A 14,909-nucleotide genomic window follows, 5' to 3' on the forward strand; every position below is an offset into this window, starting at 1 on the left:
TTTGAGATAAGAATATGTATATATGTTAATCGTGAATGTGAGCTATCACCATACCAAATTTCTGCCCAATCCAACCAGTAGTTAATGCGTGATTGAACTTCAAACAAACAAACACACAAACTTTCACATCTATATATATAAAATCCAATTTATGTTTGTTTGTTTGTTTGTCCTTTATGGACTCCGAAACCGCTTAACAGATTGTAATGAAACTTTCAGGCATTTTTAAGCATTATTCAAGGATGGTTTGTGTGAAGTTTGGTGCAGATTCGTCAAAAGGGCTCCGCCCCAGTGGCTCTGGAGTTTCCCATTTTAACCTTATCAGTACTCATATTTAAATGGAATTCAAGATTCTTAACAGCTGGTTCAACTAAACAATTTGATTCTGTGATGTTCAATAGCATTAAAAAGTTAATAGGTTTACCAACAGGGTGCAGCACTTTTTTTTAATTCATGACAACAGCTAATTTGCAACCAAAAGGTGAGTGAGCATAGCTAACGAACTTCAACCTGGACGTGATTGAGCCATGCGAACGAGCTCATCTTGAAAATGAACGAGCACTTGACATAAAACCACATTAGGACAGGACGACGTCTGTCGGGCCAGCTAGTTTATAATATTATTAGTAAGATTCTGCACATCTACAGGCAAATATCTTTCTAAAGCCCCGTTGACACGGGGCGAGTTTACAAGCTACACGCCAGCGTATAAGAAGCCGGCGAGTTGGCGAGTGTGCTTGTATTCGTTCACACGGAGCTTGTCAACTCGCAGACGTGTAGAAAGACGCCAGCGAGTCGGTGAGTGCGCTTGTAGTCGTTCACACGATGCTTTTTCCACTCGCTCAGTAGCTGGCTTGAACCAAATCCTCCAACATCTTTGAGTAACAAGCACACAAGCACAAGCAACTGTGTTCACACTGGGCTACTTTACACGCCTACTCGCTCAAAAGCTGGTGAGTTGGCGTGTAAAGTAGCGGCAGCGTCAACTTTTTCCAGAGCTTTTTTACAAGCAGCTTTTGAGCGAGTACGTTGTTCACACTGAGCTATTTTACTAGCTGCGTGTAAAAAAGCCGGCGTGAAGCTTGTAAACTCGCCCCGTGTGAACGGGGCTTAACAGTATGCGTAGATTTTCCCTGCAATGCACAGAAGCTGAGAAAAAAGGTTTTGAATTAACATGCTTGTCTTTTAATATATAGAATTAACTCCAAATTAAATCTTCATAAGAAAAGTTGAATTTCCATTTTTGACCCAATTAACATAAATATTCTCAAAATACAAAATATAAAACCTGCACATATAGGACCTTATAACCTTTCTTTTGGTACAGCCCACATGTAATTCGGTCCAGTAATCAGGCTAGCTGTCATCAGTTTTGCAAAAGTTTTTAATATATAAGATGGATTCCAGTTGAGTGAAAGTGGCAGTACACCTCAGAGTTATCTTTTTAATGTTTAATATGTAAGAAAACAACTGGACCACAAACAGAATATATCTTTTGACTGGTTAGCCTTGATGATTCTCTGCAACTTGTTCTTACTTCGTGAGATTAAAATTGTAACCTTTTTAATTTGAGTAAACACCTTGATTACAGATACAATTTTCTAAACAGGTATTTTATATCCGCCTGTAGTCCGAATTACATCAACAAAGTACTGACCGCTTCCATTGTAAGACCAACATCAAAGTTTTGCAACACTTCAAAACCTAAAATTTAATTATTCAAATTCAAACTTGAGCATGTTCTGGCTCAAGCTTTTCTAATCCATCAGAAATTTTAGAAAACAACTAGTTTACAGGTAGATAATTTCTTTTTACAGGTTAGAATTGAAAATCCTCCGCAAGCTGTCCTTCCTTCGCCTGTGTTTCATGATCTTTTCCCTGTTTTCCCCTCGAGTCAGCTTGTTCTGTACATTGTTGGTTTTGGTTCTCAGTGATGCTGAAATAGATCCAAGCGCTGTAAGTATAGAAAAATAGTTGGAATTGTAGTTTTTTGTGACAAAATATTGCTATAAAATAAATGTCAACATTGTCCATGAAACGTTGTTCCTGAATCACTTATAACTATATACATTTTGATTTTACTTTAACCTTTAGGGTCAAAAGGCCGATATATTGAACATAATGAGTTACACAACCTAACATCCATTTACAAACTACATTGCCAGTATAACCAGTGACTTGGATGTAGAGCTGAACAAAAGCATCTCATACCTAACATATGTTTCAACTTGGGGTCAAGTTTAGAACTACCATGTTTGGGTATTTTGTTCACTAATGATACTAATGTTGGGTATAGCTAACAGCCAAGGTGTACAAAACATTGTCACTTTCCTTCAGGAAACAGCCCTTAACAATCATAAAAAGTATAATATATTTGTATATTCACTTGCTTGCACCTCTTCTATTGATACGTTTACTCTAATTATTTTGTCTATAATTTTAATATTTGATCAAATACACACATAAATATTTGTATTATCTTTTCTTTTACATGTCTTTGTCATGCTTATCTACTTCGTCCAACTCGCCAACAATTTGGGAGGTTTTGTCACTCGAGGATTTGAAGAAATTTATCAATGTTTGGTTTCCATTCATAGAATACAAGTAAGTGACAACAGTATGTTACTTTGTGAAATTAATTAGAATATTATACTGTTTTGCTTTATGATAAAAATTACAAAATAATAAGTATTTTCATTAGTAAAAAAATTGGCTGATATTACTTTGTTTTGTTACTTTTATTTTATCAGTATAAATACAATTTTTGCTCCACAATCATTAAAACAAAACACATTATTCTCTTATGATTAATTTAATACATTCAAAAGAGTCTGTAGTCTGTACTCCACTCACTAAATTTTGGCTGTTTGAGGGGAAGCGATTCCACCCCCTCCACTTCATTTTAACTTTGAAAAAACAACTGACAGCTAATCAGCTGATATATTAAGCTAAAGAAGTGATGGGGGAAACCCAGGTAACATTCCGCTTACACCGCCTATTAGATATACAAATAATACAAAATATATGAACACAACTCTTGATACATGTTTATTTCTTAATAATAAATGTAAACATTGAATTATTTTCAATATGAAATTATTCCAGTCATATGATCAATATTAAATAAAAGATAGATTATTTGGAATATATAACAATTCCTCCCTACTTATTTAAGAGAATGTTCATTTACAAGTTCATCCTTTTAATTGGTTTTCTTATTCTCAATGAGCGGCGAATTTTAGGGACAGGAACATCTGGTTGTGAGTTTGCTTTGGACACTTCAGCGTCTTGTTGTGTACTTGGCTCTTCGGCCTCTTGTCGGCTGCTTGTACGATGGATTGTACTTGACGCTTCATTGTTATGTATAGGGCTTTTTTCCTCAATATTAGGCATAGTGCTTGCTGTAGGACCCGATGTTTCAGTGTCTATAGTTCCTTCCCAGCTTGGGGTGTTACTTGAGACATTTTCTGTATCTTGTGACTTTTCTGAATTGCTTATTGATTTCCTTAACATACCGTACCTTGTATTTCCCATGAATATAGGTTGTCTTGAACAATTTTGATTGGTATTTTGGAATATTAAAGTTCGATTAGTTTGCTTTGGCTTACTTGGCTTAGTGGTACTTTGGCTTTTGGGTCGCATCGGTTGTTTGAACTTTATTGCCTTGTTTGTGTCAATGAGCTAGGTAGAGGGCTTTTGTAATGAGTAGAATCTTTTGGCACTTGACAAGCTCGAAGTTGATTGAAGTGGCGTTTTATTACATACCCATCATCAATTTCTACGAGATAGTGAAGTCGTCCGAGTCTTTCCACCACAGTTCCAAATTTCCACAGAATGGATCCTGCGTAATTTCTTGATTGTACTCTCTCCCCAATATTGTAATGTTTGTTAAATATTGGTTGTTGAGCCTCATTTTTGTCATCTTCGCCAGGCCTTAAGAGATCTAGCTTGGTTCTCAAGTTCCTGCCAAACATTAATTGTGCTGGGGATGCACCAGTACTCAGTGGTGTAGCTCGGTACCGAAATAATAGTGCACATAGTTTTTCATGTAAAGTGCCCTGTTCAAACTGCATGCACCTCAGTTTTGTCTTGAGTGTTTGGCAAAATCTTTCCGCTTGACCATTTGTAGAGGGGTTTCCTGGTGCAATGAATCGTTGTCTTATTCCTTGGCGTTTACAGAATGCTTGAAACTCTGCAGATTTAAAAATTGTGGCATTGTCACTGACCAATATTTCTGGTAGGCCATGGTGACTGAATATTTCTCTGAGGTAATGAATAGTACTGGCAGTTGTTGGCGCACTTTTTATCGGATATATTTCTGGCCACTTTGACCTGGCATCTACAACAATCAAGAAGTTGTGATTCAGAAAAGGTCCTGCGTAATCCATGTGGACTCGCTGCCAATTGCGTTTTGGTATTTCCCAAACATGGGTAGGAGCCTTCTCTGGATTTTTCTTATTCTCACAACATGCCTTACAACTTGCCACCATACTCTCAATATCTGTATCAATGTTTTTCCAGTAACAGTAGTTTCTTGCCAGACTCTTCATCCGCACTATTCCTACGTGTGTTGAGTGTAATTCTTGGAGGATTTTAGGTTGTAGCTTTTTTGGAATGATAACACGATTTCCTCTAAAAATAATTCCGTCTTGAAGTGATATTTCTGGGTCAGCGACTTCTCCGTTTAGGAGCTTTTCCTTTAAGCGAGAGAGTTCTTCGTCAAGTGATGTTTCTTTTTCTATGTCTTTAGCCATGATTGTATCGGTTGCTATGCAGTGTATTGTCTCTCTTCGAACAGTGTAATCTTCGTCAACCACATTTATATTCTCTTCTTTTATTGGCAAGGGATGTCTTGAGAGGTAATCTGCATTACAGTGGTCGTTTGATTTTTTATGTACGATCTCATAATCAAATCCTGAAAGAAAATGAGCATATCTAAGCATCCTGGATGAAGTCAACAATGGTAGTTTCTTGTCTGGATGAAATATGGTCATCAGTGGTTTGTTGTCAATGGCAAGAGTAAACTTCCTTCCGTATATATAATCGAACATTTTTTTACACCCCCAATATACAGCAGTTGCTTCTCTGTCCAATTGGCTATAGTTGCGCTCTGCAGCAGTGAGGGATCTGCTGGCAAATACAATAGGCCTCTCTTCATTATTTGGCATTTTATGAGACAGCACAGCTGATAAGCCAACAGGGCTAGCATCTGTAGCAAGTATCACGGGTAAGTCTGGGTTGTATGGAGTAAGGACTGTGTCACTTGCTATCTCTTCTTTAACACAATTAAAAGCTTTTTCACATTCCTGGGACCAGTGAAAACGTTTTTCTTTCCTTAGAAGCTGATGTAAGGGATTTAGCAGTGTAGATGCATCTTTGATGAACTTTGAATAGTACTGTACTAGTCCAAGGAATTGACGCACTCCTGTGATATTTGTTGGACGGGGAGCATCCTGGATTGCCCTCACCTTTTCTGGTGATTTCTGGATACCGTCTTTGCTGATGATATGACCCAGATACTGCACCTTTCTCTCAAAAAACTTGCATTTTTCAACATTCACATGTAGATTGTGTTGTTCCAATTTTTCTAAGACCTTTATGAGCCTGGATTTGCATTCTTCAAAAGTGCAGCCTTGTACAACAATATCATCAAAATAAGCCACTGTCCCTTCAAGATTTTGTACGACTTGGTCAATAAATTTATGAAATTCATTTGGGGCAGTCTTAATTCCGAAAAACAGTCTTTTTGCTAGATATGTACCCTTATGTGTGGTAATTGTCTGGATCTTAGAACTTTCAGAGTCCACTGAAAGATGTAAATAAGCCTTGTAAATGTCTAAAGTGCAAAAATAGTTTCCATTTCTCATTTTGTTAAGGATATCCTCTATTCTTGGTATTGGATAACGACTGTCATGTAGTTGTTGGTTCACAGTTACCTTGTAATCCGCGCAAATACGGACCGCTCCATTTGCTTTTGGAATCACAACAATCGGTGTTCCCCACTCAGATTGATCCACTTTCTCTATTACGTCTTCTTTTTCAAGTTTTTTCAGTTCATTCTCAACAGCTTCTCGAAGAGCATGAGGTACTGGTCTGGGTTTTAAGTACACAGGTCTTGAATTATCCTTTAGTTTTAAAGAGCATGTAAAGTTGGGTGTTTTACCAATGCATTGTTAAAAAACGCTTGAGAATCTTTGCTTGATAGATTTGACAATAGTGTTGGTATCAACCTCTGGTTTCTTCATATTAACAAGATTAATATTGTGTAAGTTAATTTTCAATTTTCGAATCCAATCCCTTCCAAGAATAGCGTTTTTAGGTAGATTTACAATGTATAGATCCTCTCTGCAAGATCTCCCTTCGTAAGATATGCTTAGGGTACAGACCCCGATTGGTTTGAAAATTTGTCCAGTATAAGATCGAAAAAGAGCACTTGTTTTGCAAACTGGAACATGTAAGTCTAGTTTCTTGAAGTCATCATTATTTATTATGCTTACACGACTTCCGGAATCACACTCAAAACGTTGCTGTTTACCATTTAGAGATACGTTAATCATCATTCTGTCATCTCCTTCGTCATTCTTCAATACATTTATGATCCGTTGAACGTCGTATTCATATTCAGAATCAATTTCATCAACTCTTTTTACATTTTTCTCTGAAGACTGTAATTCCTGTATTCGTTTCGCTATGCAAACCTTTTCTATGTGTCCATCTTTATGACAATACCTGCAATTTAGTTCATCTATTAATCGGCAATTTTGTGTTTCGTGGTTATTCCTTCCACAGTGCAAACAGACATCTAAAAGTCCAAGTCTTTGTAGCCTTTTGTTTTTCCTGTCTTTCTTTTTGCTTGAGTCATTAAAGAAATGGTTTTTGGTTGAGAAACTTTTATTCTTAGGGCCGATATTGTTCTTTGTTGTTTTACTTATTTTGTGAATGTCATTCTGGTTATTACTAGTATATAAAATCTGGTTGTCAAGTTTTGATGCCTCTATAGCCAAGGCGATTTCTAAGGCTTTGTCAAATGATATTTCCCCCAGTTGTAAGAGTTTTTTCTCTGATGTCCGAGTCATATAAGCCTCTGATGAATTGAGCCCTGAGCATGAGGTTTATAACTGATTTTGTACATTTTCCTTCTTTACACCCAGATTTGAAATCTGCTGAACAAGCCAGTTGTTTGAGGACTGTGACATAATTTGTGATTGATTCATTTCCATCTTGTAAACGGGATAAGAATTTGTGCTGTTCTGTAAGTATGTTCTTCTTTGGGCTTAGGTGCTCATATAGTAATATAAGTAATTCTTGATATGTTTTTGAGTCTGGTTTGTCTGGAGATGTTAGACTACAGATCAGATTGTAGTGCTTAGCACCTAAGCAATTGATTAAAAATAAACCTTTCAATTGTTCAGTCTCTGAATCATTGTCTGTCAATCCTTTTATTTTAAAAAATATTTCTAAACGCTGAGTGTAGCTTTCAAACGTTTCCTTACTTTCATCATAAGCATCAAACATCAAGGCATTGCTCTGTAGTAGTTCCTTGGTACTATGTTTTGATCTAGGCTGTTCTGTCTGTTGACTTGTATGTTGTGTCATTAATGTCATAAAACTGTTCAAAGTAGATATAAGGTCTTGTATTTCAGTCATTTTCTTCCTCGTCGCCAAATTATTAGATATACAAATAATACAAAATATATGAACACAACTCTTGATACATGTTTATTTCTTAATAATAAATGTAAACATTGAATTATTTTCAATATGAAATTATTCCAGTCATATGATCAATATTAAATAAAAGATAGATTATTTGGAATATATAACAACGCCTAAATTTTGTGAATGGACTATAGTTTTCTAAACAGGGTTTTGTTCAAAACCTAACCCTATTTCAAAGATTTTTTAAAACAGAACCTTAATGTGTATAATTTTTCCACCAACCTATGTAAGAACACAAATTTAACATATGGATCTAAAATAGTGTCATAAGTCAAAACAATTCCTAATTCACAGTACAGTTTGATTGATAATTCTGCTTTCATATTTATACTGTTAATACTGTTCTGTTAATACTGTATATTTGATCTGAAAGTGTATATGTTTACACCACAGTTTTGTAATCTCAACAATTTCAGGAGTTTCTTCTTCTTGATGAGTACAGACCAGTGGTGTCAACAAACATGCAAAAAGCCAAAAATGAAAATAGAGGAGGTATGGAGAATGGAGGAGTGTTGGTAGAGGGAGAGTGGCGAGGATCCATCGTAACTCTTGAGGGAGTCTCCGCTAAGTGGACCAAGAACGGAGATATGACACTGACCAACCTCAACCTGGACATTCAGGCTGGTCAGCTGGTGGCTGTCATAGGTCCTGTAGGTTCTGGCAAGGTTAGTAAACTGCTGATATCAGGTATATAAAATATAAATCACACTTGAGGAGGTGTCTACTAAGTGGACTAAAAACGGATAGATTTAACAACTTAAATTCAAATTCCATATTCTACATTAACCCTTCTGTCTATCAACACTAAAAAAAACACTTTGTCTAGATAATGTACCTAGGTTTATAATTGTTGATTCAGAGCTCCATGTTGAACCTGCTACTCGGAGAGCTGATCAAGAAGGAAGGCAAGTTCAAGGTCCAAGGTGTAGTGTCCTACGCAGCTCAGGAACCCTGGATATTCAGCAGCTCCGTCCGACAGAACATCTTGTTCCACGAAGACTACAACTCTTCGAGGTACAAAGCTGTGAGTATGACATACATGAGGGAGTCTGGTAGTTTTAGTTTGTCTTGAAACAATCTTGAGTGCCACTCTGGTCTGAGTTGCTGAGTAGTGCTCGCCTTCAAATCTGAAGGTTGCTGCCAACTCGCTGGTTTGATTCCAGGCAAGATCTGTACCGGACCCAGAAGCCATTTGTCATGGGGTTTTCAATTAATGATGTTATGGTAAAATCCTCACACAATGTTTATTTTATGTCCAGCAAAACCTAGAGTGTCAATGTTGACTAAATTTCCCTTCACTTGAAATGGGACTTTCCTACTATTTTCCAGTCAATAAGCAAATAACCATAATTTAATTTCAAATGTTAATTTTGGTAAAGAGGACATGCGCATGCAATTTAAATTTAATATAGGCTATGAGATGAATGTTACTATAGGTGTGCAAGGTGTGTCAGCTAGAGAGAGATTTTGAACTTCTCCCAAGAGGAGACAAAACTCTGGTGGGAGAGAAGGGTGCGTCTCTCTCAGGAGGTCAGAAGGCAAGGATCAGCTTGGCAAGGTGAGAGTCTAAAATAGTTTAATTAAGTGCATTATGATTTTAAATTCCATTTTTACAGACCAAAAGTAGTTGATTCTTTCAAAAGAGGGGGGTTGTTGAATTGAACTAGACGAGTGTTCTACAATCAAGATTTTATTTTCTCCGTAAGCTTTAGAAAATTTTCCCCAAGGGAAGAAGGTATTATAATAGGTGGCATAGTAAAATCTAAATCCATGTCTCCTTTTTTCATTTTTATCTCCCCAGAGGCCAAAAACACTACTCGTTCAAATGTTTATATATAAGCCAACATGTGTTGGTAATTACAATAATTAGAGCAATTGTAGTCTGATTTTGATGAAATGTAGCATAATTGTGTGTGCAAGGCTGAAACTTGTGAAACTCAAATTTATTTATTTATTTACACCTCTTTTACCTTGCATTTGCCCGTCTAAATGGGTCACAGAGTTCTGTGCGTGTGGAACGTATCCTGCAATGCAAGTAGGGAGCCATATTACAGTACAAAGGTGAAAAGCTAAACAAACTTTGCTGATAAAATGTAGTGGCAGGTACCAGGATCCGAACCCACTACATGACTACCTTGAGCCTAAAGTTCGTGGTACTACCACTCGTTAAGTATAATCTGGTCCAACAATTTGGTCCAGTGGTTATTGTGTGATGGAAAACATACAGAAACCTAATATTTCAATTGGTACAGATGTAAACTTCAGTATACGTTACAGGTGTAATTACAGTTTGTTGGTTGTTTTTTGATTGATATTAATGCTTTAGTATTTTTTAGGGCTGTATACAAGAAAGCTGATATCTACCTTCTGGACGACCCTCTATCAGCAGTTGATTCTCATGTCAGCAAACATCTGTTTTATCATTGCATTGAAGGTTGGTCAGCAATACATGCCAATTTAGAATTAGTTACTTGTACCTTTTGGGTATTTACTCAGGGGAGGTATAGAAGAGGCTACGATGACAGCTGTGGGCTTCTTATTAGCTGAGGGAACGACATTACCGTAAGAAAACTGTCAGTAGCCATCAGCCTCGGTGGTCTAATGGTTAGCGTGCCGGGCTGGTATACTTTAGGTCCCGGGTTCGAATCCTGCTGGTAGCATTAACTTTTTGTCCAAGATTTTTTTATTATCAGCAAGTTTGGTTGGTTTGGTTCGGTTATTACAGTTTAATTTTATTATTAAGTCATTACAAAATTTTAATTGAGCGAATTCTAGTTTTATTTAATAAACAGAATTATTTTTCCGATTACTAAACTTTTGTTATATTATTTCTTTATCAGCAAGTTTGGTTAGTTCGGTTAGGTTATGATAGTTTAATTTTATAATTAAAAAATAATAAAATTGAATTTGAGACATTTATAATTTTATTTTATGAACAGAACTATTTTTGCGATAACCTTCATTGCCAAAGTGCTCTCTACTACAGCGCTGTTCACGGAGGAATTTTGAACTAAATGCCTCATTCGTACCTCCCCTAAGTCAGACCCATTTAACTGTTACTGTAGGTATTTTGTACAGGTGGTTTCCGGTGAAGTGCTGGATATATAGTATAAAAATTATTTATACTAGAGGACGTCCAGTGGTCAAAAACTCGACCACAAATATGTAATGTACAGACTTCTCTATTTTTACCCCAGTTGTAAATAAAACATGTGATTGGAATTTCTTCCATTTGTTTTGATTTTCTGTTTATATTTTGTCACCAGCATGGCAACCCATAAAGCCTGTGTAAATTTTTAAAAATTTTAATTCATTTTTTCTGCTTATTTTTTAGACTATTTTATTTTATAAAAGGATTGTGTACATCTACAGGGAAATGTCTTTCTAACAGTATGCATAGATTTTCCCTGCGATACACATGAGCTGAGAAAAAGGGTTTTCAAGAAGCATGCTTGCCTATTAATATATGGGATTAGAATAGGTTACCTTTGTTGTTGTTGCCTGTGTTCTTGAGTAGGTAGGATGTTTGTTTCAGCCTATGCATTTCACCAGCTTGTGTGGCATCGTCAGGGGTCTTCTTGTTAATCATCTTCTTGAAAGAAGACCCCCTTGTAGTCCATTAAAATTTTACCAAAAAATTGCTTTATTAGGTTCTCTGTAGCAGCGAACCTAAGCACTAGGAATAAATTTGATACTCTTAAGGAAATATTTGTATTAAAATCAAATCAGCCAAATAGAGTCTGCAGGTTTGCTGCAGCAAGGGTATTTCCAAAACATATTGTATTTCAAAATAATTTCTAGAAGAAATTCCACAAAATCCCTAACTTGAGGACTGTGAATGAGGCACATGTGATGTTACAAATTTAGGACGACACAAATTAATGAGTTAAGACAAGACTGGATGTACAAAGCATCTGGGTTGAAAACTGTTAACAATACATCGTTATAGGGGGAAAAAAATTTATAGATTGCTTCACTTCTCTCAAATTTATATAATACCAGCTGTAACTCGCGGGCTTTGCCCCGTTTAACTTCTTAATTTTTTAGATTATCTCGTTCGCATGGCTCAATCACGTTCTGGTTGGAGCTCGTTCGCTACGCTCACTCACCTTTAGGTTGGAGCTCGTTCGCTGCGCTCACTTGCCTTCAGGTTAGCTCGTTCGCTACGCTAACTCGCCTCCAGGTTGAAGTTCGTTCGCTACGCTCACTCACCTTTTGGTTGCAAATTAGCTGTTGTCATGAATGTAAAAGGAATAATAGTGCTGCACCCTGTTGGTAATCCTTGTAACTTTAATGCTATTGAACATCATAGAACAGAACCAACTTGTTTAATTGAAACAGCTGTTAAGATTCAATAATTCCATTTCTCATAAGGTTAACATGGGAAACTCCAGAGCCACTGGGGCGGAGCCCGAAAGGATTTTTGAAATAAGAATATGCCTATATGTTAATCGGGAATGTGAGCTATCATCATGCCAAATTTCAGCCCAATCCGACCAGTATTTTTCGCGTTCACTTGTCACAAACATACATCCATACATCCATCCATACATCCAAACTTTCTCATTTATAATATTAGTAGGATTTTTTAGAGTAGTTATTTCACTCAGGGTGAAAATAAATATCTTGGCAAGATTTACAGAATCACCTTTTCTTTTTTGGCTGTTAATTTTATCAAATGCCACTGATTAGGGAAAGTTTTTTTATGTTTCATTATGTTAACAGAGTTTCTCGGTGATAAGACCAGAATCTTGGTCACTCATCAAGTACAGCATCTTTCAAAAGTGAACCATCTCATACTAATGGACAGTGTAAGTTGAAAAGTCAGTATTGTTTAGTTGATATTGTTGCTTTGTTACTTTACCTGCTCATCAAATCAAATAATTCTTTATTCGTTATACATAAAATAACATGTATTGAATAGAGTCAAATATAGGCTACATACATATACAAATATTACAAAGTGTTATATATTATGACTTACTGCCAAGAAAATTATCTTTAAAAAGTGAACAATTTCTAACTTAATATTTAAACAGAAATATAACATTATTGCAATCACAATAACATGAGCATGGTTATTTCATTGACTCTAAAATTTATCGTATTCTTAAAATTCAGATAATTTTAATTTTGTTACTTTAAAGAACTTGAAGAAATTTGTTCTTATTATCAGAGCCATAGGGCCCGAGACACTCGTCTTAACTCCTATGCTGCGACGCCCGCAAGCATTTTGATTAGGGGTGCGATATTGACCTCTGGTTTGCGCCATTCAATTTCTCTTGATAAACCCTTTAAAATGAGGGGTCACATGATAGGTGTTATATTTGAAAATTTGGGGCTGCCCCCAAAATACCCCATTTTAGGGGCTGGGGCAAAGTTGTAACTTTGATGAAAAAGTTCAATTTCTTATTTTGTAAATATGTGTTGAGTTTTTTTTTCCTACTGCAACGCGTTAAAAAGTTAACTGGGGGGTTCCAGACTTTTGCCTAACCCTGTATTTTAGTCATTGTTAGTTTGTTTTCACCTAAGTTCCTTCATTTTAATTTTTTGGTATCCAAAGAAAATGGGCTTTTGAACTGAAATAGTCAAAACAAATGCTGATAGAAGTATTCTATTTAATCTATTTTGAAGGGCAGAATATTGGCACAAGGAACGTTTAAGGAATTGAGACGCAGCAGGCACAACTTCGCCTCCGTCTTGACCACTCCTGAGCTGGAGAAAGGACCCTTCCAGTTCCTCGGTGTCGAGCCTTCGCTTCAGAGAAATGTGCAGCGGAGATCCACAAGGGTGAGTGAAACAAAGATTGTGGATACTACATACATTCATGGTCTATACCACATACAGGGTTATACAATAAGTTCATACCTCTCTTATCTGAAACTATATACTCTTTTATAATTAATCAATCTACCACGATATTATTTTGTTAAAGCACTATTGCAGATATTTTCCATCCCAATTAGTAAAACACAAAGTGAAAACTTGTCCTCATGGGAGACATTACCAAAAACACAACATTAGTACACAAACCCAGCCAAAGATGGATAATCACAAAAAAGCGACAGAGATAACTAAATAGCAGCACGGACGCCTCATAGTAGTAAAAAAACAAGAAACGAAAAATGCTGAAAGAAAACAGAAATTAGTACTGTAGAGGGTTGTGACCACAATGGACAAGTCTGAACAATATGGTAGCTGAAGTGATGATCCTGCTCAGCAAATGACCGAAGCGATGGCAATGGAAAATGAAGTATACCGGTACTTATTTGTCATTTGTCAGCCTGGTGAGAACAACAGACTGTATATAACTTTTCTCTCCACTTTTATTTACACTGTAATGAAGTAGATTTGTTTGTTATCTTTTTAACATGTGAATTTTAAAATTAATGTAAAATAATTGTGAGTGACGTACTATATGTATCAGATTTGACAGGAGAAAATAATAACAATATTTTTTTCTCTTCTAAATGGTGTCCACCTAAAGATCTGAAACAATGTTGAGATTTGTTTTTTACTCATTGTGATGAAAAACGTACTTAATAATCCCTGAAGTAACATAAACTCGTCAAAAATGGACTTTATATTTTTAACAACGATATTCTATATATTTATTTTTCCCATAGTTTATCATACAAGTTTAATCAAACTTTTTTACTTTTACCATTTAGAGTGAGCGGTCTATAAACGTCGCTGGAGACGAAGTGGTTGAGTTTGAAGAGTTTGAAAATGACCGAGAAGCTGAGCAGATCTCTCACACGCCAGCAACCCAGGTGTACCAACAGTATCTGCGAGCTGGTGTCAGCCCTGCGTACTGCTGCGTAGTGGCATCACTGTTCATACTCACTCAGCTCACTGTCAGCGGGTTTGACTACTGGGTGGCTTACTGGTTTGTAGACTATGTGAAACTGATTGGTTTTTGGTTGATTTTTTACTGTAGGGCCTTGATAAGAAATGTGAAGAGGTGCTCTTCTTGTTGAGTGTCGTGTCTGATCATTTTTATTAGCAGTTGTATTATCAAGGCTAATGAAAGCACTGAACATCATTATCGTAAGTCACGGGTCCACAGTAGTAGAAGTAATAAATCCCCCCGCTATGTCAGGCAACGCCGATAGGTAACAGCTAGTGGTTTATAAATTGTTCCTTAAGGTGAACTAAAATCTTTGATACCACCAATTATTGTATTCTAC

The 14,909-nt window shown here is 36.3% G+C and overlaps 1 protein-coding gene across 1 annotated transcript in view; it reads left to right on the forward strand.

The window, feature by feature from the left end:
* Positions 1 to 14,909, forward strand: part of LOC128991300 (ATP-binding cassette sub-family C member 4-like) — a 48,031-nt gene that overhangs the window by 13,257 nt on the left and 19,865 nt on the right. Inside the window, exons 8-16 of the mRNA XM_054414079.1 lie at positions 1,818 to 1,954; positions 2,492 to 2,604; positions 8,136 to 8,384; positions 8,579 to 8,743; positions 9,156 to 9,277; positions 10,056 to 10,153; positions 12,445 to 12,530; positions 13,354 to 13,509; positions 14,391 to 14,608. Coding sequence (XP_054270054.1) covers positions 1,818 to 1,954; positions 2,492 to 2,604; positions 8,136 to 8,384; positions 8,579 to 8,743; positions 9,156 to 9,277; positions 10,056 to 10,153; positions 12,445 to 12,530; positions 13,354 to 13,509; positions 14,391 to 14,608 — 1,344 coding nt within the window. The remainder of the gene's footprint in view (positions 1 to 1,817; positions 1,955 to 2,491; positions 2,605 to 8,135; positions 8,385 to 8,578; positions 8,744 to 9,155; positions 9,278 to 10,055; positions 10,154 to 12,444; positions 12,531 to 13,353; positions 13,510 to 14,390; positions 14,609 to 14,909) is intronic.

This window comes from Macrosteles quadrilineatus, unplaced genomic scaffold (assembly GCF_028750875.1).
Source record: "Macrosteles quadrilineatus isolate MER2022 unplaced genomic scaffold, UCM_ALF_1.0 Scaffold_4__1_contigs__length_99947679, whole genome shotgun sequence".
NCBI classification, from domain to species: Eukaryota; Metazoa; Arthropoda; class Insecta; order Hemiptera; family Cicadellidae; genus Macrosteles; species Macrosteles quadrilineatus.